The sequence below is a fragment of the Peromyscus californicus genome, unplaced genomic scaffold (assembly GCF_007827085.1).
Source record: "Peromyscus californicus insignis strain IS unplaced genomic scaffold, ASM782708v3 Scaffold_8__1_contigs__length_139910024, whole genome shotgun sequence".
Lineage (NCBI taxonomy): Eukaryota > Metazoa > Chordata > Mammalia > Rodentia > Cricetidae > Peromyscus > Peromyscus californicus.
In genome coordinates this window covers 98,253,880-98,277,062 of record NW_026294606.1, presented here as the reverse complement: position 1 = coordinate 98,277,062, position 23,183 = coordinate 98,253,880, and the positions used below count along the sequence as shown (strand labels likewise).

The following is a 23,183-nucleotide window of genomic DNA, read 5'->3' as shown; positions in this document are numbered from 1 at the left end:
AAGAGAGAGAGTTATTGAGACTGGTATGGGCTTTTTGAAAGCTCAAAGCCCACCCCCAGTGATGCACTTCCTCCAAGAGGCCGCACCTCTTAATCCTTCTAACCCTATCAAAGAGTTCCACTCTTTGGTGACTAAGCATTCAGTTATATGAGCCTATGAGGACCATTCTTATTCAAACCCCAATAGTGGTTAAAGTCTACAGAACTAGAAAAGAGACTGAGAGAGAGTAAAAATAAGTTCTGAGAGGTAGATACAAAAGGACACATGTGAAATGAAAAGAGACAGGGGAAATGTGGGGGATGAGTGAGAGTCTACTAAAACCGTCTTGTTTGTATGGGACAGGCATTTTCACTTGTCTGGCTCTCACCAAGTAGGCTAGACTGACTTGCCAGTGAGTTCCAGGAATCTGTTTCTTCACCACACACCCCTGCAGGGGTTATCAGTGTATACCACTGCACTTGGATGTTTTTACGTGGGTCTGGGGATCAAACTCTGGCTTTTGTGCTTGCAAGGCAAGAACTTTACCAACTGAGCTATCTCCCAGCCCTAGAATATATTCTTTTAAGTAATATGTATGTGTGTGTACATATATACACACAGATCTCTATCTATCTGTCTCCTATCTGAATTAAGATTATTATATTTTGTTTTTATTTGATAACTATCCAGAGTCAAAAGTTAAAGTAATTTACTTTGGGAACCATCTAGACATATCAAATTATCTACTCTCAAGTCTGGAATGGATGGACTAAAAGATCGTGGATACTATCTTCCTTTAAGACAGTATGTAACAATTACAGATCTTATTAGTGACCCGAAATTACTGCTTATTTTGAACTTCTAAAATTCTGATGGTGTCTCTTTCAAGCGATTCATAATTGGCTGCAGACATGGTTGTTGGGCACTGAAAGTTTGAGAGTTAGCTTGTCTTTATCTTTGAATGAAGAACTTTCTCCAATCTCTCCTTTCCTGCTTTAATGAGCACTGCCCTCTCTGTGCCCCTCAATCCCTTCAGTCCAATTACTGCCATGGTGAAAAATGTGCCTGGTGTTGGTCTGCCCCCCATGTCACTCTTCTGCTTTGTACACGCCAGCCTTCCATTTTGCCCTTTCTATGTCTGACCCTAGAACCCAAATGCAAGAATTCTGCTTCCTCCATCACTCAGCCCACAGGGTGTTCTCATTCTAATTTTTCAGCCCCTTAGATAACACACATAGTCTCCAGATGTGCCATATTGTTGCTGTTTTTTAAAGCATACTGGATAGTTTAATGTCAACTTGACACAAGCTAGAGTCATTTGAGAGGAGGGAACCTAAATTAAGAAAATGCCTTCCTAAGATCAGGCTGTAGGCAAGCATTTTCTTAAGTAGTGTTGGATGGGGGAGGCCTAGCCCATTGTGGGTAGTGCTATTCCTGGGCTGGTGGTCCTGGGTCTATAAGACAGTGGGCAGTGGGCTGAGCAAGTCATGAGGAACAAGCCAGAAAGCAGCACCCCTCCATGGCCTCTGCATTAGCTCCTGCCTCCAGTTTCTGGCCTGTTTGAGTTCCTGTTCTGACTTCCTTCAGTATTGAAGTGCAAGTCAAATAACCCCCTTTCCTCCTCAACTTGCTTTTGGTCTTGGTGTTTCATCACAGCAAAAGTAACCCTAACTAAGACATTAAGATACATTTTAATTTATATGTATATGCATGCTTTTGTGTGTGTGTGTGTGTGTGTGTGTGTGTGTGTGTGTGTGTGTGTGTGTGTGTTTGTGTGTATATGTGACTATTTGCAGACGAATGCAATGCCCAGAGTCAAAAGCATCTGATCCTCCTAGAGCTGGAGTTACAGGTAATTGTGAGCCACTCAATGTAGGTTCTAGGAAGCAAACTCAGATTCTCTGCAAGTAAAGTATGTGCTCTTAACTACTGAGCCATCTCTTCAGCTCTGTGCTTTTCCTTTGTAAGAGATAAATGCCCTGGAAGTAGAATCCATGTGCATAAGTAACAGCCTCTGAATCATATTGTGCTCATGGCTTACCTGACATCACCAGAGCTCCTGGATCATTCTCCAGTGACTGTACAACCATTGACTTTAGTCTTTTCACACCAAGAATGAGAAAAACAATGGAATCCATCATATAGCCCCATTGCCAAGATCCAACAAACTGTTCTTTCTTCATTATTTTTTTAAAAATAGGATCCTATGAATCTAATGCTGGTATCTAGGTCAGTATGTAGCTGAAGATGACCTTGAACTGTTGATCCTCCTGCCTCTATTTCTGAGATGCTGAAATTACAGGTATACATCGCTATGCCCAGTTATGAAGTTCTGGGGATAGAACCCAGACCCTGTGAATGCTAGGCAAGCACTCTGCAAACTGAGCTATATCTCCAGACCATATCCAGGGAGTTGAGACACAGAATATATAGTATGTTATGGAGTACATGGGTGGTTTCTAGATATGTCTAGTAGTCTCAGACTCATTTGCTTGGGCTATATAGTTGTTTTATCTGTGGCATAGTGGATGCACCTGAACCCACTGCTGCTTCAGCTGCTGACTAAGCCTCCACAGCCACTATCTGGCTGCTGAGGCTGTGACTGCCGGGACCCTTCCTGTCCTGCGGTCACCTCAGCTGCCTCTTTGAAGGGAAGCAATTGTCCTTTTTAACTAAGTCTCTATCGTTCTATTTTACCAATAAAGACTAGGAAGCCAGATGCTGGGGTGAAAACCTACTAGCTCAGAGAGGTAGAGAAAACAGCCAACTGACCTTCTTCCTCTGCCACCCTCCCAGAAAGAAGAGCTCTTTCTCTCTCTCTCTCTCTCTCTCTCTCTCTCTCTCTCTCTCTCTCTCTCTCTCTCTCTCTCTCTCTGTTTCTCTCTGTCTCTCTCACTCTCTTTATCAACCAGATGTTCCTCCCTTCTCCTTCCTGTGCACCTCTCTCTCTCTAACCTCCTAACTTCCCCTCACTCTCTATGGTTACTTCCAGTCATCTGGTTGCTTGCTCTGCCTCTTGACCTATAGTTGATTTTTTTTCTGAATAATGCAATCTCTGGGTTCACAGTGTGATCAAATATCACTCAACATATAGGTACTCACTTATATCAAGCATCAGTTCAGTCTTTTAGGTTATACATCGAAGGTTCTGATGATATAGACTAGAATTAGAATGATAACTTCTAGGATACAGCAGTTCTATTTATTTAAAATCAGTATAATGGTTTTCAAGTTTTGAAAACCATAACTAGCTTATATGATTAGAGAAACAAATTCTATATTCTTGGATGTGAAGGGTGACATATGGGAAATTTAAAAATGTGGCCCTTTTATAACCTTCTGATATCTTCTGCCATCCAGAGGTCATTGAGCCTTCACAATCTTTTTGAAAAGTTAGAAATGTCTGAAGCACTAGATCCACCATGCTACTCCATATGTGTCTCCATCACATTTTAAAACACATATGCAGACAATCTGTAAGTCATTTTCATGTCACTCAAAACTACAAACATTAGCTACTTTGTAATCTATGCACAAAAACAAGTAAAATTTTAATATATTTAATTATTCTAGGACACTTTATGATATCAATACTGGGGAAGTTTTCATTGAGATTCAAAACATGTTTCAGATGCTCCAAAAAAGATGGATGAGAATTAATTACCAAATATTTCTTAGAAAAGAAGTGACAGAGTGGTTTTAAGATCCTTTGAAATGTCGGCTTCGCTCATTACAAAGCTCTGTCTTCTCACTTCGTTACCAGAAAGGAAAAGCTTCCGTCGTCCTCTGACCTTCTGATTTCATCTCAGAATCGATCGAATTTATTTCAGTCACTCTGAGTTTGGCTATATGAGAACAATGGCAGACCAACTAATGACAAGCCCTACTTTGATGTTTAACCAGGTCACAAAAGTTTAAGTAAAGCCATATCCATGTATGAAGCTGATATTCTAGCATGAGGTCTGGGTCTTAGTGACTAATATAATGATCATTAGGAAATGCCACCCTTTCCTATGACAGATTCCATAGTTAACCAGTGAGGTTTGGGGAGAGATGATATTTGAGGTGCAGTTGAGAAGTAGAGTCAGGGAAATTTTGGTTGAAGGAGAGGAAGAGGGATATGTATGTATTTCAAATAAAATGATGGACAATGAGAACAGGTTTCATAGACACCTGTGTTGTCACCTGTGGCTACAAAGCCAGACTGAACTCATGTTACATTCCTTGTTAAATAGGAAGCAGCGTTTGCAGTTAAGACTTGAACTGATTTATACAAGGAATTGCAAAGGGCTGGTGAAAATAGGTTGGTTATTCAAGAGGGACGTACTAAAGACTTCCAGCAAGTGTGAATGATCAAAAGGAATGGCTTCCTGCCTTACCCATTATGCCCTAGGCCTTCTCTTTCTTTGTCGGTAGTACTGGAGCTAGTACTCAAGGACCCCTATATACCAGGCAAGTAAGTACTCTACCCTTGAGCTACATCTCTAGTCTTCTTTTTACTTCTTCTTTTGAGATGTGACCTTAGGTTCTCCAGGCTTGTTTCATGTTTTCTGTGCAGGCCAGGGAGTCCTTGAATTTGTGACTCTCTTGCTTCAACCCTCCATGTAGCTGGATTGACACATGTGTGCCACCAGGCCCCGGCTACTCCTTTCATTCTGATCACCAAGAAGAGCTGCCCCTGGGTTCCAAACTGAACCACTGATCAGTTTCCTAAATCCTTTGTATTTCTTCAGATTTCCTGTTGTTTTCATTTTTTTCTTTTTCAAATGTTTCTTTTCCATTAGGGCTGAAGAGAGATCAGTTGGTAAAGTGTTTGCTGCACAAACATGAGAATTAAATTCAATTCTCAGAACCCAAATGAAAAAACCAGGCATGGTAGCTCGTGCTTGTAATCCCAGTCCTGGGGAAGTAAAACAAGTGGATCCCTGGGGCTTGCTGGACACTTGTTCTAGCCTACTAGGAGAGTTCCAGGTTAGTGAGAGAAAAAAGTGAATGGCACCTGAGGAATGGTGCCCTACATTGACCTCTGGCCTCTACATGCGAGCGCGCACACACACACACACACACACACACACACACACACACACACACACTTCACTCTTAGCACCACCATCTAGACTGTTCTCCAAATTATCACCATGGACCTACCCTTTCCCTCCCTACTATCTTAAATGATGCTCTAACACCTTGTAGTTATGGGCTATCCATAGACCACAAGATCCTGTCCATTCTTCATCACGAAGGCATCTATTGTTTTTTCCCCTTTTGTGGTGTTTTCTAGAAAATATGGCTTTCATTTGAGACTCAGAATATCCAGTTCTGATTAATAACACAACACTAAACGTGCTTTTTCTTTTTCTGTAATTTGACCTAGGAGATCTTTCTACACTGCCAACTGGCAATGTATTCATTTCTTAGCTTCTTCCAACAGCCCTAATTCTTGGTCTGTCAGTGTTTACTGTATCCTTTATGGCCCTTAAGATCAGCCTCCTCTTACCAGTATAGCCTCTTTGTTTCATCTCAAGCCAACTTCTATGACTTTACAGTCCAACTATGTGGTACAAATAGAAGTCCCTGAATATGCTGTGGTCTCTCTCACTTGCAGAGCTTGTATCTCTTCTTCCTTTGGGAAAGCCACTATTTTGTCTTATCTTAGTTCATTTCTTTTAGGATCTCAGGGAAGACACGACTATCTCTGGAAGTCTTCCCAGAGTTTCCAGTGTAGGCTACGATTCTTTGTGCTCACCCACAATCTTAATGTTTCCAGTAATCATGAACCCACCTTTCTCAGGTGAAAAGAATCTCTTTCATTTTTGAGATGATGTCTTACTGAAATTTATACCCCCATCGACAGACCAATAAGCTGAGAAGATGTTTTTTAATGGCATTTTTGAGATAACAAGAGCTCCAATCAGGACAGGAATAAAGAGAAGGAAAGAAATACAATGAAAATCACTTTGGAAGTCATGGTGACCTGATATGGCAACCTCATGGTATTTTTGAGAGAGAATAATTAGAAAGGATTTTTTTTTGTGCAAATAAGTACAAGATTGGAGTTATGTGGCCATGTGGTTTTGACAAGTGTCTCTTTTTGGAGTTCTGAGTTTAAGATATCTATAGGATGTCCAGGAATAGATGCAGAGGAGATATTGCTCTATGTAATTATGAAAGGGAAAGCGAAGCCAGAAGAGACAAGATTCAAGCTTCACAACCACAAAGTATTATTGTAGCAAGGGTCTTCCGAAATGTGGTTCACTGAGAATGTAAAAGGTAGAGGAAAATGGAGGTGTCTTGGCTTTTCGGCGAAAGGCAAGAAAGGGAGATTCATGAATGATGCTAAAAGGCATGATGGAGAAGAGAAACAGGCAAAGCTGTAGTGCCAATAGGAGATACAGAAGGAGATTACCTCGAGGGTCAGAAGCTAGTTAGTGACTCTGTCCTGATGAGTCTTTTCTCTCAGCCTCCCTTTTTGCTTTGAAAGCATTCGCTCTCCAAAACCAGGCAAATCCTGAATGTCCTGTTGAGACTCCCCTGAAGTGAAATGCCCCTGCTGTCAGATGGTCCCTCCCAGTTTTATATAAAGGTACATAAAATGCTGGAAAGACTGTACTCAGGCTTGCGTGTAATTCTGCAAACACCATAGATTGAAAATTTTCACCAGGGCAATTATACAACACAATATTCTTGTGCTCAGTTATGCATCTGTTGAAGGAAAAATTGGTGCCATTAAACGAAAATATAAAGTTCTTGACATTTATGGTTGACTGTTGAGCTTAGCTGGCTCAGGAAATACTACATTCACATTTCCTACAGCTACAAATTGCAAATGTCTTAAACTAAGAAAGCAAAGTTCTGAATTCTGAAGGTGCTTTCGAAACATTAAATTGACCTCTGGTGTTTTAAAACCATCCTTTCTTAACTATGGGTTATACATTTTCAGAAGATGCATGTAATAAAAGCAATGACAGCTTCAAATATAATGATCTGTGCTGGTAAATGTCCATTTTGTTTATCAAAAGTACGTGCTTTTTGCAATTACTGTAGCTCTCGTCATGAGCATGCATGGAGCAGCCCCTGCTATAACATTCACTTTCTGTTTCTTTAGTTGCTTCATGTTCCTGTGTGGTAACAGAGTTTGTAGGAAAAACAGAGGTGCTGATGAGATTCATAGTATTGCCAGAAGCAATTTGAAATTGGCTAGGCAGAAACACAACCTTCTTTTTCTTCTTCTTCTTTTCCTTTTTGGTTCATCTTTCTGATCCAGAAAATGTTTGCATTAACTCTCACTCCCGGCTGGAAGCATCATTTTATTATGACTCAGTGGATCAATATATACATTGGGAACCATGAGCGATGATAGGTAGCCCTGACAACAGTGTGAAAGGCCTCATTGGTTTGAGTGGAGATGAGGTTGCTTTGTGAGACTTTCTTTTATCAAAAAGGACAATTTAGAATTTTCCATTGTGTATCAGGAATAGAAATAAGACAAAGATAAACTGATGTCCCTTCTCCATCTTATGCCTGGTCTTCCCTATTGCTTACTTCCTAATAAACTTTACTGTGCTTCTTCAAAATGTGGGCTACGCTTTATTGTAACAAAACCAGGGAAACATCTGCCTTCCCTCTCTAATACAGACTAACTGACAAGTGGTGTGCGACTTTAGGGAGTGTTTCTTTTCAGTTTAGGGGATACAAAGGAAGTCCAAAGACAAATTCATAACCATAGCTTAAAATCAGACTAGTAGAGGCCACAGAGATGGCTCAGTGGTTAAGAGCATTAACTGTTCTTCCAGAGGATCCAGCTGGTTCCCAGCATCCACATCAGGCAGATCACAGCTGTCTGTAACTTCAGCTCCTTTGGATCCAGCACCCATTTTTGGCCTCCTCAGACACTTACATAATACAGTGAATACTCACACAGATCTACATACACATAAGTAAAAATTTTTAAATAATCTGATTAATAGATGAAGGAAGAGCAAGTATTCTGGAAAAAATCACCTAGCATTGGTTATTTTTGTTTCATTCCTATTCTTCACTATTTTAGTACTTAGAGATCAAAGATGATGAAACTTGATCTGTTTTATTCAATAAGGTAAATAAATAAGTTAAAATAATTAAATTACCAAGGATAATTCAAAATATTCAAATGTGTGTGGATCCCAGGCAAGACTCACAGTAGTAGAATAATTTTGACATAAACCACATAATAGCATTTTTTTCTACTCAATTTTTCATTAAATCATAACCTTGTGTGTGCCTCTTTTTTTTCATAGACCAAGAGCCAGATGGAGCTGGCTGGGGTGCAGGGATGTTAGAGGAAGCAATTCTTTGTGTAGCAGAAAGGTCTGCATTTGGAAGCATTTCTAGAATTGAATGTGTGCACAGGGAAATATTTTACCTGCTGGCTTCAAACTCTAATCCTATTTGCATACCACTCCACATACTACTGTAGAAAACTGTGACGGTTAAAGTTTGGGTAGATAGGTATAGATAGATAGATAGATAGATAGATAGATAGGTAGGTAGACAGACAGACAGATAATTTGTGTAAGAACCAAGAATCATTGTTATGCCCAATAAATTCATCTAAAGTGTGAATGTGAATGTACCCAGGTCCTATAAATGGCAAGATGTTTTGGTAATTGTAAAGCTGCACCAATTTTGGTTGGCTACACACGGAAATTGCATTATTCTCCACAATCTACACATCCTTTTATAATTATAAGATGTACTGTTGACAGCCTTTATGGTGTCCATCAATCTTGAAGTAGCTCATAGTACTACTAAAGTACATAGGTCATTCAGATCTGAAATCTACTTTGGTATGATCATATCCAGCTTGTTCTAAACTCCTGAGTCTGATAATTAGGTCAGTGGTGGTTGAAAGGTAACTCAAGCATCTCACATATTACTCATGATTATCAAAGTGTTGATAACTATTTTGTTTTAAGGTAGGATTCTTTGTAATTCTGTCCAGAGACTCCTCACTGTGTGTGGCAGCCCCCACATCACATTGCTCCAAATTCCTACCCTCTACTGGCTAACACAGTTTCTTTTGAATGTATGAATCCTATCTATGTGAAAAACCAGACATACTAACTTTCTAACATTTCTTCTCCTTCTTCCAAAGTGGTAGTTGATTCATGAAGGACATCCATGATGCCTTTGTGTGAGTAGGTGATAGATTTTGGTTGTTATTTCAGAGGCGACTGAGGATTGTTGATGGATCCTTGTGCTTTGAACCTTCTATATCTGCTTAGCATGGTTGCGTTGGTACCCAGCACTGGATATTTGTTAACATTCAGTGCCATTGTAGTAGCATATTTACACCTTTGCCTGCTCTCTGGGCAAGGGCCATCCTGTGCCACGTGAGCTGCATGCTACTGTCCATATTCCTTTCTGCTAATGGATAACACAGGAATACAGTAGTAACCATTGAGCATTGGCCACTACAATGGGAAATGGCTGTCGAGCTCTGAGACAGGCACTCATTCACTACAAGGCATTCTTCTTCTCTTAGACTCTAATTGTGAATATAACTCACTGAGTAGAACAACAAATATCATGTTACATTAAAGAAGCCGAGACAGAGCAATAATCTCCCATCAAAGAAAAAAAAAAAGGCGAGACTGAGGTAGGCAGCCAAGGCAGACTTTAGCGAAGAGCATTGCAGCAGAGGTAAATAGAGGAGAGAGACTGAACTCAGTTCCTTTGAAACAAGCCGGTGGAGGCACTGGACTGACCTAGTGGAAATGTACCAGAGGACATTGTGTGGGGGGGGATGCCGGCCAATGTGATCAGACCATCTGCTTGCTAATTGGAGCCTGAGGAAGTTGGGCTACTAGTCTCCCACAGAGCCTGGAAGACAGGGACCTTGTCTTCACATTTTCAGAGGGGTGTCTCATAGGTCCTTGAGAAAGACATTCCAAGATTATGAAAATGGCAAGAGGCTACATGACAATTTGCATCTCAAGAGATAAAGACTTTATAGTCATATGTTTTAGAAGTTAAAGGCTCTAAGGCAAGGGATATAAGGAGCTGGTATCAGGAGGAAAGGAATTCTAATTGCACTCCATCTGAGGGGTAGAAATTCATGCTGCTTTGGCTGGGTACATCACTAATCATTGGTCTTGTTGTCTGCACAATAACGATGACAGCAGTAAGATAATACTCACAAAGGAATATATTCTGGAATTAAAATATGTACATCCAAGAGTATATTTATCAAATTCATAAGCCCATATAAATATATATTAAAACGCAGTACTTTGCTAGTATATTTAAGCTTTTGTTTCAAACTGGAAAAATATTAACTCACTTATTCAACCGAACACCTGTGACTGGCTTTTCACTTTCTGCGCTCATGATGCACCATGCCCCAATGTCTACCACCCAATGCCCATGCTGCGTTCCCAACTGTTGTGTGAAGACAATGTCTGTTGGTGGCAGGAGAGTGACTTCAGTTTGGTGATCCAGAAGGAGTGGTGCGGAGGCATTTGGCTTATGACAGCTTATCATTGCCGTCTGGCTGAAAAAGATATATTTTAAAAAAGTTACTTAAACCTCTGAGCCAGTGCACCATCTCCTATCCATGATGCCATTTACTGAAATGACCTGCTTCACTATAATGGATCTAAATGGGAGCTTTGAGACAAGTATTATAATGGGCTTAGAAAGTAAATTGTGGGCAGATCCTGATCATCATCTGACTTTCTAGACATCATGTACTCAAAACCATTTTCCCCCAAACTGCTAATTTAAATAAGCTAAAACTCGGCATGGTAAAAAATAAAAACTGATTAAAGCATGATTTTTTTTTGTAGCTTTATTGGACTTCTGGAGGAATTTGGTTGTCCTAAAATGGAAAAATCAAATATATAAATCAAAATGCCTGAACAGAGAAAGGATATAAATATTTACTTTTCAATCCTCTGAATTATTAAAGATTTCAGAAATGTTTGATCTGGCAAGACAAAAAGAAGGGCTGAAAGTCAGCCTGCCAATTTGCTGCGAGGCAAAATTGATAGACAACAAAGAACTCAAACCTAGGAGAACTTAGTAAGGTATTATTAATTTAGGGCCCTGCTGGGGAGACGAAGAGAGAAAGCATCTCATTTCCATTGTATCCAGACTGAAAAAAAAAGCAAAACTATAGATACATCTGTGAAATGTAGTTTGAAGTAACTAAACTGGGTAACTGTGAGCTGATTGGTGGGCTATGAGATTGACATCTCAGCCAAATTTCTAGATTTTCAATTTGAATGCACCATTGCAAAGAATTCTGTGGTTTTGTTTAATTCAGGCATAACTTGTGTGAGTTCAAACACTCAGGCCCATATGGCTGCAATTTTAGTTTATTCCATCATTTAGAAATACAGTAATATATATATATATATATATATATATATATATATATATATAATGTTTTGGTCAACAATGGATGGCAAGCATGGTGGTGGCTATTCCATACAGCCTGGGGGAGTGGTAGACTATATGATCCTGATTTTGTAAGTACAGTCAATAGTGTTTGACTAGTGATGAAATCACCTGATAACAATTCTCAGTGCATGTCCATACAATTAATCAATATTTGCATTTATTTAGAATCTATTCTGTGTCAGGCAGTATGTTAAGAATTTAGGTTCTGTCAGTGAACAGAACAGGTGAAAATTCCTTGTCCAGTGGAGCTTGTATTTGAATGGGACAAGACAGAGAATAAACAACAATTTCCATCAAAAAATGAAGAAATGTGGGTCAGGGTAAGAGGAACGGCTGCAGGACTTCTGAGTGGAATAATTTTTTAAAAGAAGAGATCAGGAGATGCAAGGCTTTGAGAGAGGGTGAGCTTTGAGCAGTCCTAAAGACAGAAGAGATGTTAGCCCAGAGTGTCCCTACAAAGAGAATGTTTAACAGAGCTCAGGAGATGGGAAATGATGAGCAGTTCATTCAAAGACCAGCAAGAAGACCACTGTCAATGGAGAGGAAGGAGCTGGTGTCTCAGTTGGTGTTTGGCTGATGTAACACAATACTACAGCCCAGGTACTTTATAAAGAAAGGTGTTGTGTGAACTTGCAAGTCTGGTGGCTAGGAAGTCTGAGAGTATGGCATCAACATCTTCTTGGCATCTGATGAAGATCTTCTGGCATCATAGTAAGGTGGAGGGTAAGCACTCAGTAAGACTCAGTTAGTAAACCAATTTGGTGTGTGTGTGTGTGTGTGTGTGTGTGTGTGTGTGTGTGTGTGTGTGTGTGTGTGTGTGTGTTGTCCTGTGGTATGGGTGCTGTCATGAGTGTCCCACTCTTGTGGCTTTAACCTTATCATAATTGACCTCCCTAAGACCTAATGACCTCCAAACATAAAATTGGGGTTTGTTTCCAACATATGAACTTGGGGGAGACACATTCAAACTTTAGCAGTTGGGAAGAAAAGAAGGAGGGATGGGAGGGTAGAAGGAAAGAAGGTCCCAACAGGACTTTGTTTTTCACTCTGTGCAATCAAGAGTCACTGCAGCATTTTTGAGTTCAGGGGTGGTATTTATACATATTGTGTAGAGAAGAGAGTCTCAGTGGACAAAGACAGAAAGCAGGATCATTAGGCGGTTATTGCAAGAATCCAGGATAGCACAATGAGGCTTGAGACAAGGAAGCATCCATGAGGGTTGTGGGAGTGGAGAACCAACACCACCATCCTCCAGTACTTGAGATAAATGGTGTAATAAAAAAGGAAGGGATCAAGTGTGACTCTCCTTATTTTTCCATCCCGAGAAACTGGAAGGAAAGACTTGTAGTGACCAAATGTATAGAGTAAGGTGGGGGAAGGTTGGAAGTGTTATCAAAGAAAGAGTAAAATTCTCAGGTGACATGCGGGTAGATACATAAACTATCTAAGAGAGCAAAGAACAAAAATAGAAGGGAAATAAACAGAACCAGAGGCTGAGAACTGAAGAGTCTCAATTTTGAGAGATGACTGGAGAGAAAAATGAAGAAAGGAGGCCAGGGAGCTGAGTTGGACTCCCTGGATCCACACAATGGCAAGAACTGACTCCTGCAAGTTGCCCTCTGCCCTCCATATACACACCATAGTGTACTCTATGGCATAGTTGAACCCCTACTCCACCCCAACCCCACACAAATAAACAGATAAATAAATACATAATTATAAATAAATGCAAATGAAAAAGAATGGACAATAGTGAGCCTGAGAAGGAACAGTCAATAACCTAGCAGGGAATTCTATAGTTCAATACTGCAGGAACTAAGTAAATAAAATACATGAAGACATAGAGAGTGATCCCAAAGATGAGAATCTCCATACGCTCAAGTGGTAGGAGGACTGAAGTCTGGACATTGGATTTGAGGATCTGGTGTTCTTTGGTCACTTGTACAAGAATATTTTCAGTTGAATGCCTGGGAGGGGATGCTTGCTACAACTGGCATAAGATCAGATGGGACAAGAAAAGTTGTAAGTGATATGGACAGCTCCTTAGAAGGTTGAATCCATTCTAGAGAACGAAGGCAATGGTGGACCAGGACTGAGGGGGAGGGAGGAAAAGAGGGTGGAAGACGGGGGGGCGGGGAAGGGAGAGAGAGAGGGAGAGAGGGAGAGAGGGAGAGGGAGAGAGAGAGAGAGAGAGAGAGAGAGAGAGAGAGAGAGAGAGAGAGAGAGAGAGAAGGAGGCAGAGGGGGAGGAAGAAGAGGGAGGAGGGGAGGAGGAAGAGAAGAAGGAAGAAGAGGAAGGGGGAGCAAGGAGGAGAAGGGAAGGATGAAGTGAGAGAGAGCAAGAGGAGGAAAAGGAGGCAGAAGTGGAGGGAGAGGAGGAAGAGGGAGGATGAAGAGAAAAAGGAGGAGGAGGAGGAGGAGGAGGAGGAGGAGGAGGAGGAGGAGGAGGAGGAGGAGGAGGCTGCAGCAGTGGTCCTGAGTAGCTTCTGTTGAAGCAGAAGGCAATGCACAGCCCACAAAGCCAAAGCTCCAATGAGCAGAACCAGGGATCCTGGCCACATCATTAGATCTTGGTTTTACATTCTCTCTTTTCCCCTGCTTCTCTGTTGGCCTCACTTGGTTAGGCTTCCTATAAGTTTTTCTATGTCTTGGCATCCCCTCTTCTCACCAGCAGAGAAATATCTTCTTTAATAGCCCCTTCAACACTCTACCATTGCTTCATTGGCCTGGCCCAGGGTCATCTGCCCACTCCAGAAACAGTCTGAGACCAGAGCAGGCAATGCCAAGATTCAGGAATGACCTCAAGAAGAGACCAGCAGCAGTCTAACTTTATCATCGAAGTGTTATTTTCTTCCTGCAAAAAGAACTACTTTGCCGTGGAAAGACTTTAAATGGTGTTCCCTGGACAACACATACCATTTAATGGAACCAGACAAATATCAGCACCATGTTCTTTCCATTCTGTACATTTTTTTGTAATTTAATGTCAAGTTCAAAATGAATCAGGCAAATGCGGACTCTTTGGGGAAATATAGGTGAGATCCCACTTGGAAAAAAGAAGTAATTATCCTTGAAGGAAACCTTCCTGTGACACTTTTAATTAAGGCAATTATTTTCTAGAAATTTAGATGTCCTAATGGTGGCTAGCAGTGCCACTCACCTGTGGTCCACTTGTGCCTTGTGTCCTTCAATGTCTGTGTCCTGCGTTCTCATCCATTGAGGAAGAAATTGGACCCACCCACTCTGTAGTCTCTACTTGCATTAACTTGGCATGGCACCTCCCTGATAAACACAGGAAGTGACTGCCATACCATCTTTAATATGAGTAAGGAGTGAAGCACATTTTCACCTATATTTTAGGGCTCTAACCAAGAGTATATCATTCCTTTCACTTTCCTGAAATCGAAGATGTCCCTCCCAGTCCAGCACTAAATGCCGATAACTGGACATTGGATATATAAGGCATAAACACAACTCAGTCAGTCAGGCTACTTACAATTAACTAACACTGAATTTTATATTATTTCAACATATTATTAGAATAAAACATATCACTGAGAGGTGTTATAAAGAGTTTAGAATAATTTTTAAAAATAAAAACTTTCTTTTAAGTTTTAAGTTTTAATTTAAAAGTAAATTTTCATCCCTTAAAAACTATATTGCAAAATAAAAGCAGGGTGGTGGTGGTGCACGCCTTTAATCACAGCACTTGGGAGGCAGAGGCATGCAGATCTTTGGGAGTTCAAGGCCAGCCTGGTCTACAGAGGGAGTTGCAGGACAGCCAGGACTGTTACACAGAGAAATCCTGTCTTAAATAAACAAACAAACAAAACTACATTGCATAATACTGGGAAAATTTACTATCTTTTCTAATATTTTTTAAGCTTCATTTGAAGAAATGTGAAAATATAGTTTATTTTATTAGATAATTTTGAAAATGAAGTATAACACAGTTGCAAATTCCTCTTTAGAGCCTATGGAACACACGCTGGATACGTTTTAGTTTGCTTGTCTGTCATTATAGCTCATAGGAACATATGCTCCAGAGGCAGGTCCTGTGGGAATCTAAACATGGTAGGCAGCAGATCAAAGAGATGCTGCATTGTATAATTATTCGGTCACTAAGTAGTTTTTAAATATCTTCTTTATTCTTTGAGAGTTTTATACAATGTATTTTGATACTATTTAGCCCTCTGACAACTCCTCCCATGTTCATCCTTCCTTTCCCTAACCACCTACCCAATTTTGGATTCTCTCTCTTTATAACTACCAAGTGCAATTTGTGCTGCTCATAGCTTCTTGGGTGTGGGGCCATCCATCAAAGCATGGAGAACCTGCTTGGTGCCACACCTTTAAAGAAAACAGACTCTTCTTTTCTGAACAACTCTCAGTTGCCATAGCTCTTTGGCTAGGGGTTGGGATTTCATGACCAGCTTTGCCTTCCATGTCAGGGCTTTGTCTGGTTTGAGCTTCTGCAGGTCTTGTGCAGGTCTTGTGCATGCTGTTACAGACACTGTGAGTTCATATGTGCAATTGCCCTGTTTGGTCTGGAAAATGCTGTTTCATTCCACCAACTCCTAATTATTTATTGCTGTACCCATAGACTCTTGTACCTTTCAAATGTCACTAATGAAACCTCTTTTTACAGTAGATGGCAATTATCACAGAAACCCTCAACTGCTCAAGGTGTAGAGAATAGAGAGACTTCACAGTGTTCAATCTATATTCCTTCTTTTTCTTCCAGTGCTTCAGGGATCATAGTGGGAAAGGGGTTAGAAAGACAATAAGAACAATAAACAGGCAATGACAGCCAACTGTTTTATTAGAGATAATATTATTTATTTATTAAAATTTCTTTAAATTTTCATACTTGTATACAATGTATCTTGATCATATACATCACTCTATTATCTCCATTCTAATTATTTCTGGGCAACTAACACCTCCTTTCCCTTAAAACCACTAAGTCCAGTTAGTGCTGCCCTTATGGACATGGATCCACTAGGGTATAGGGAACCTACCAATGGCCATACTACAAAAGAAAAGTGATCCCTCCATACTAGCTGGTTTTGTGTGTCAACTTGACACAAGCTAGAATCATTAGAGAGGAAGAAGCCTCAGTTGAGTAAGTGCTTCCATGAGATTCAACTGTAAGGCATTGTCTCAATTAGTGATCAATGGGAGAGGGACCATAGCAGGTGGTCCCATCCCTGGGCTGGTGGTTCAGGGTTCTATAAAAGCAGGCTAAGAAAGCCATGTGGAGCAAGCCAGTAAGAAGTATCCTTCATGACCTCAGCATCAGCTCCTGCCTCCAGGTTCCTGCCCTGTTTCTGAGTTCCTGTCCTGACTTACTTCAATGATGAACAGGAATATGGAAGTATAAGTCAAATAAACAATTTTCTCCCCAATTTGCTTTTTGGTCATGGTTTCTGGTCATAGCAGTAGAAACCCTAACTAAGACACACCCCCAGCAGTCAGTCATTGCCAGTGCTGTTCCTCAGGTTGGTGTGGGACTCCACAATTTGGTTGTGGAGCCCCTCCCCCACTCACACTGGAATTTCTAACTAGCTTATTCTTGTGAAGGTCTTGTGCAGGTATCACAGCTGCCAAGAGTTCATATGTGCAGCAGTGATGTCATGTTCAGAAGACAGTATTTCACAAGACTTCCTCTCCTCCTCCAGCTCTTGCATTATTTCTGCCCCATTTTCTACAGTTTCCTAAGCATTGGGGGGGGGGATTATATAGATGTCCCATCTTCAGATGAGCCCTCACAGCAGTTTATTCTCAGCTGTTATGAGTGTCTCTCTTAACTACTACCCACTGCAAAAAGAAGGCAAAGATTGAGAGTAAACTACCTTCTACATATTTATGTTCATACCCATAGATTTGTGAGACCAGTAAACATTTTTAAAGCTCAGCTTTACTGTGACGACAACTCTTTGCTTGCAGTCAATAGCAATAATAATAGTTTCACAACCCAGAAAGTTACAGCCAGCATAGACTGTCACAATTTCTGAATGTGGGGAAATCAATAGGCACTTCATATGCTTTAAAAATTGAATTCTCATGACAATACTATAATATTTAGGAATTCTATTAAGGGGGGATGACCTTAAAATATGAGTTTCCAAGCTGTAAAGTGAAGAGTTCATAAAAGTTTCTAGGAGCTGCAAAGATGTCTCAGTGATTAAGAGTGCTTGCTGTTCTTTCAGAAGATCCAGGTGTGGGTCTAGTGCCCACATCTGGTGGCTCCCAACTGCCTATAACACCATTTCCAGGGTATCTGATCCCATTGTTTGATCTCCATGGTCATCTATACATATGTGATGCACAGACATACACTCAGACACACATATACGCATAAAATAGTAAGTAAATATTTTTAAAAAAAATAAACGAGAAATGCTTCTTTTTGAAGCACATGTGGCACTTGATTATGCTAAGTCTCAGAATCAGGGCTAAGGATGGAGAAACAGGTAGATGGGGTTGGAGAAGAAAGTCTGTGATGTGAAGAGAGAATGAAATGGAGGGACAGGACTCTTGGGTAGGTTTACTATCAGTAACCTCAAAATAGATAGAGTTAGGAAAAGATGGTCTTTAGTTTCATAGGTATTGGCTTACTGTGATGTTGAATATATTAGCATATTAAAAGCACATTAAGGACAAATAACACTTGACTAGCAGTTGAAAGGTTTAGTTAATAAACAGAATAAAGAATTCATTATAGTGTTTTATTTATAGTAATTCAGAGTTTTCAATTTGCTGGAGTTAGCCATCATGTTCTGTATTACAAAAAGTAGCTGTGCTGATGGTTTGTCTTCAGGTGGCTAGATAGATGGGCAGTGACCAGAGGGCTGGTGCAGTGTGACCCTCAGCAGCAGTGCCATTTGTATCTCATGTCACCATTGTCCCTTCCTGCCATCAAAGGCTGCCAAGATCAGCCAATGATGAATACAATTCTATCTCACATTTTCTCCATTGCTACTCAACATTTTTCTTAAAGTTCTAACAAGCGCATTCCGTCATGTACCACTGCAGAGCCTCGCAGCTTAAAACCCAACGGGAATCTTTTCATCCCCTGTGGCTGACTTATCCTACTGAAATTACTTGGTAAAGCCTGGGAGCATCAGAGTTTCCATTACTTTATCAGTGTACCTTGCTAATGAGATAGCTTAATTTGCATACCAGTAGTACCTTTTCACCACAGGTAAGAAATTGAAATGTTCAAGGTCAATTAACTGCCAATGTTTCAAGTCGGCTTGTGGGACTGTAACTGTGAGTGATGCTGGGAAGAGGGAGCGGTCATTCAGGGGTTTCTCTTACTCCTGATGAGAATTGATGATCCAATTTTAACCCACTCGGATCACCCTGACACATTTACCTTGCTATGCATCTCTCCTGTTTGTTTTTTAAATACAGAATTATAAAGATGTCCTGAAATGATGCAGAAGTACTGTGATATTCCTGATGAAAATATAATTCTCAACATAACCTCATTACCAATTTCAGATCATTAAAATTAACTAGAAAGAATAAGAAGCAAAATCGTCAGCATTTTCTTGGAGGTATAAGCTAATAGAGACAAAATTCTGCATGCAGAATTTCCAAAGTAAGATGGCAGCTGCCTGTGGGCATCCTTCTTTCCTAAGTTTTCACTGTGAGAAATGATAAAAATTCAGAATGATTTTCAGTTACAGCAATTGGAGGACCCAAGATGCTTGGTTAAATCAAGCTCTACAATGACTTTCAGCTTCCAAGCATTTGATAGGCCCTGAGGAAGAAAAGAGATTGGCTAGGACAGTGGATGGACATACTCACCCATTCACTGTCCCCATTGATGCATGTGTATTTAAAAAATATGGTCCATTGTAAGTAGGGAAGGAGGTTGTTGCTGCCGTCTGATAGCTAAGGATTTCTGATCTTCATTCCCATATGTTTCCTGGGAACTACAGATTCTTACTGTCATATCTGACCAGGGGAGGTACCCATGTGTCTCTGTTTACAGCACTTGCCACCTCACTGGATGCCAGGGAATGGAGTGTGGAGAAAGTGCTGGCTTGGGTATAAGGATAATGTGATGGAAACGGTTCCCACAGAGGGTTCAAGGACCCAGTGTGTGGTGGATTCCTCAGAGGGTGTGCTGTAGATCTTCCAAGAATAATACCTCTGTAGAAAAGAGACTAGGAGAGTAGGAGCACCTCCTGTGGACCGCAGATAGCAGTGCCAGACACACAGCACTGGGCCACCCCATTTCAACACAGCCCATGTCTGTCCCACAAGTTCTCTTGCTTAAGTATGAATAGCATTCTACTCTAATCGAATCAAGGTTGCTGGGATTAGGGGCCAACCTGGCTCCACCACTCCCAAGTCACATTATAAAAATATTAGCTGATTGTGTGTGTGTGTGTGTGTGTGGTGGGGTATGCATATGCCATAGTTTGCATGTAGAGGTCAGAGGGCAACCTCAAGTGTTGGTCCTCACCTTCCACCATGCTTGAGAAAATGTCTTTCGTTTAGTGCTACGTACACCATGCTAGCTGGCCTGAACTCTTCTAGGTATTCTCTTGTCTCTACCTTTAAAGTCCTGGATTTGCAGAACTGGGCTACCATTCCTAGATTTGTGTAGACCTGAATGCAGGTCCTCAGTTTTGTGTGGAAAGTGTTTTGATTCGTGAGACATCTCCCCAGGCCCTAGTCACATGTGTTCTTTAAGAGTAAATACAGCCGGGCGGTGGTGGCGCACGCCTTTAATCCCAGCACTCGGGAGGCAGAGCCAGGCGGATCTCTGTGAGTTCGAGGCCAGCCTGGACTACCAAGTGAGTTCCAGGAAAGGCGCAAAGCTACACAGAGAAACCCTGTCTCGAAAAACCAAAAAAAAAAAAAAAAAAAGAGTAAATACAGAGAAAATTAAAAAATAAAACTACACCTACAAAAAAATTACTTGATTATAAATATCCTGGATCTATGAAAGGATGACAGTGAACTTCCAGTTTATGGAGAATACCATTTTACATAATGGTTTGCCAAAAATAAAGGAGAAAGAAAGAAAGAAAGGAAAAGAAGGAATTGTGAAAAGGTATCTAGTTTTTACAGATTAAAATTATCTTTTAATTATGTATATATGTGTGTGGGTTTGTGAACATGAGTACAGTGCCCACAAAGGCCAGAGGGGGTGCCATATCCCTTGGAGCTGGAACTACAGGACAGGTGGGTTGTTGAGACCTAAACTTGGGTCCTCTGCTGAGCTGTCTTTCCAACCCCCTTGTTCTAAAGACAGTATAGTGTAGTGAATATTGGGCACCATACCCTAAGGCAAGCAAGAATTATTGAGATACCACCAAGAGAGGATATTGCTATAATTTTTTAAATGTTATTTTGAGTTAGTTTTGAGGCCTTGATAAATGACCAGTCAGTTTGCCTAGAGCAACTGATTATGTTTATGCCCCAGCCCATTCTGTTATTGGGTTCTAAGCATTTGGGTCACCATGCATCAGCCCTATTCACAGGGAAACCTGGCACCACGTGGCTAGAAACAGTCCCCACAACCCAGAATTTCTTCTAGAGAAATTATTCAAATTAATCAGTTTACTGGAAGCTCACAAAAAACCTAGTAACTGTCACACCTGAACCCCCTCTTACAGCTTTAGTTTGTTATACCGTCCTGGGGTGTCATTATCCCATGAGCTCCTACCTGGTAGCCTTCTCTTGTTTGGAGTTGTAAGTAACAGTAAGAACGAAGTCATTTGCCTTTCAGAGTTTCACTGTGTTCTGTCATCAACAGAATCTTTATGTCTTCCAAAAAAGTCATTCACGGGGTATGTCCCTTTGTGTGTTATAATGGCATGTATGCCACACATAAAAGTGATATTTTGGGAGTGTTTCTTTGAGCTATGCTTATATTCAAAGTTTCACAAATAGCTCATAAATATAAAAATAATGCTTGACTCCAACTGTGTGTGAATTGATGGTAATCTGTGCTCAAAATTTCAGATCTTATTACCAAAGCCTTGAGGTGGCTGCAAAGGAAGGAATGAGATGAAAACCTAGGTGATTAGTCTTGTTTGGGGAGTCATGGAATAGATAGCGTATTTCTTAAATTCTGTTTTTTGTGTGTGGCTATGTTTTGCTTGCATGCATGTTCTGACCTGTGGAAGGTCAGAAGAGGGCATTGAGTCCATTAGAACTAGAGTTACAGATAATTGTGAGCCACCATGTGGATGCTGGGAATTGAACCTGCATCCTGTAGAAGAGCAGCCAGTGCTCTTAACCATTGAAGCATTTCTCCAGCTCCTGGATATTGTATTCCAGAATGTGTGAGCTCTATTTTGTGACTCATTTTCAATAATAATTGTGTATGTGTGCATGAGTGTGTGCAAGTGTGTGTGTGTGTGTGTGTGTGTGTGTGTGTGTGTGTGTGTGTGTGTATGTATCTTACGTATTCAGTGAGTAATTTAAGAACTGGAGTAATTCCCAAATTATATTGAAGGGGAAAATAAAACATCTTAATAAAAGAGACATGAGCACTGTTTTAATGTTTTGAAGAAAATATTACACAACACCCCTTCTTTCCTTGAATATGTATCACACTCTCCTGGTCCCTTCCCAAGTACTCAGAGGCAGCTTATTTGTGGTGTTTCAATTTGCTAGCACCCTCCCCCATACACACACTCTTCTTCTGCAGATCTGGCCTGGGATGTTGGGAAACTGTCTCGGTGTGGGATGGGTGCTTCCTGTACACTTTACCAGTCTGTGATTTACACACTCCTACTGTGGCTAATCACAAAGTTGCCAAAAGTGCACATGTAGCCATCTCCCCTTATACGAGTGCAAACCCAATCCATTCTCCCACGGCACAGAAACCTCCATTTTTTTTCCCCTTATGTTATGGTTTCCTGCACAGTGTTTTACCATTAACGATTTTGGGGCTACATTTCAAACATGCTTTTCAATATCTGCCCCTCTCATGAGACTGTAACACCTTGAACATCTTTGTTATTCAACAATTAGCAATGTACCAAGACACGACTAAACTTGGCTTATTAGCTCTGCCAACACCAAGACTTTCTTCTTTATATTTTTCTCCCTGAACAGAGACAGACCAAAGACCACACATAATTACTCAGCCATGCCCATGGGCAGTGAGCACTCTGGCACCAAATGTTGGCATGACCTTTCACACAAAACATTTAAAAATATTCAATGAGACCTCCTAACTTCTCTCCAGTGCCGGGAAACTTCTAATGCCTCTAAATGAACACAACCAGCACAGGTCTAGCCTTGTCTACTACATTTCTGCTTTCCTATGTTTTAATATAATTATGAGGCCTTCCATATCCTGGGAATCTTTCTGAATTCCATACAGTCTACCAGAATTTCCATTCCATTCATGGAATTTTAACGTGTTCTTTCCCAATATTCTATTTTTGCAAAAGGAGCTGGTGGCTGGTCTCCACTTGTGTCCAACAAATATCAATGGCTGCAGATTGACCTTGGAGAGAGGATGGAGGTCACGTCTGTGGCCACCCAAGGTGGATATGGGAGCTCCAACTGGGTGACCAGCTATCTCCTGATGTTTAGTGACAGCGGAAGGAACTGGAAACAGTACCGACAAGAAGACAGCATCTGGGTATGTTTTCTTAGTAAAATATATGGGTCCTGGTGTGTGTGTGTGTGTGTGTGTGTGTGTGTGTGTGTGTGTGTGTGTGTGCATGTGTGCACGTGTGTGGATGGAGGGCTGGAAGCACAGTCATCCTGAAACTTGTT

At 40.8% G+C, this 23,183-nt stretch overlaps 1 protein-coding gene across 1 annotated transcript in view; it reads left to right on the top strand.

Moving 5' to 3' along the window:
- The window catches only part of Cntnap4 (contactin associated protein family member 4), a 303,767-nt gene that overhangs the window by 84,815 nt on the left and 195,769 nt on the right, over positions 1–23,183 (top strand). The window contains exon 3 of the mRNA XM_052727282.1: positions 22,853–23,046. Within this exon, the coding sequence (XP_052583242.1) occupies positions 22,853–23,046 (194 nt within the window). The remainder of the gene's footprint in view (positions 1–22,852; positions 23,047–23,183) is intronic.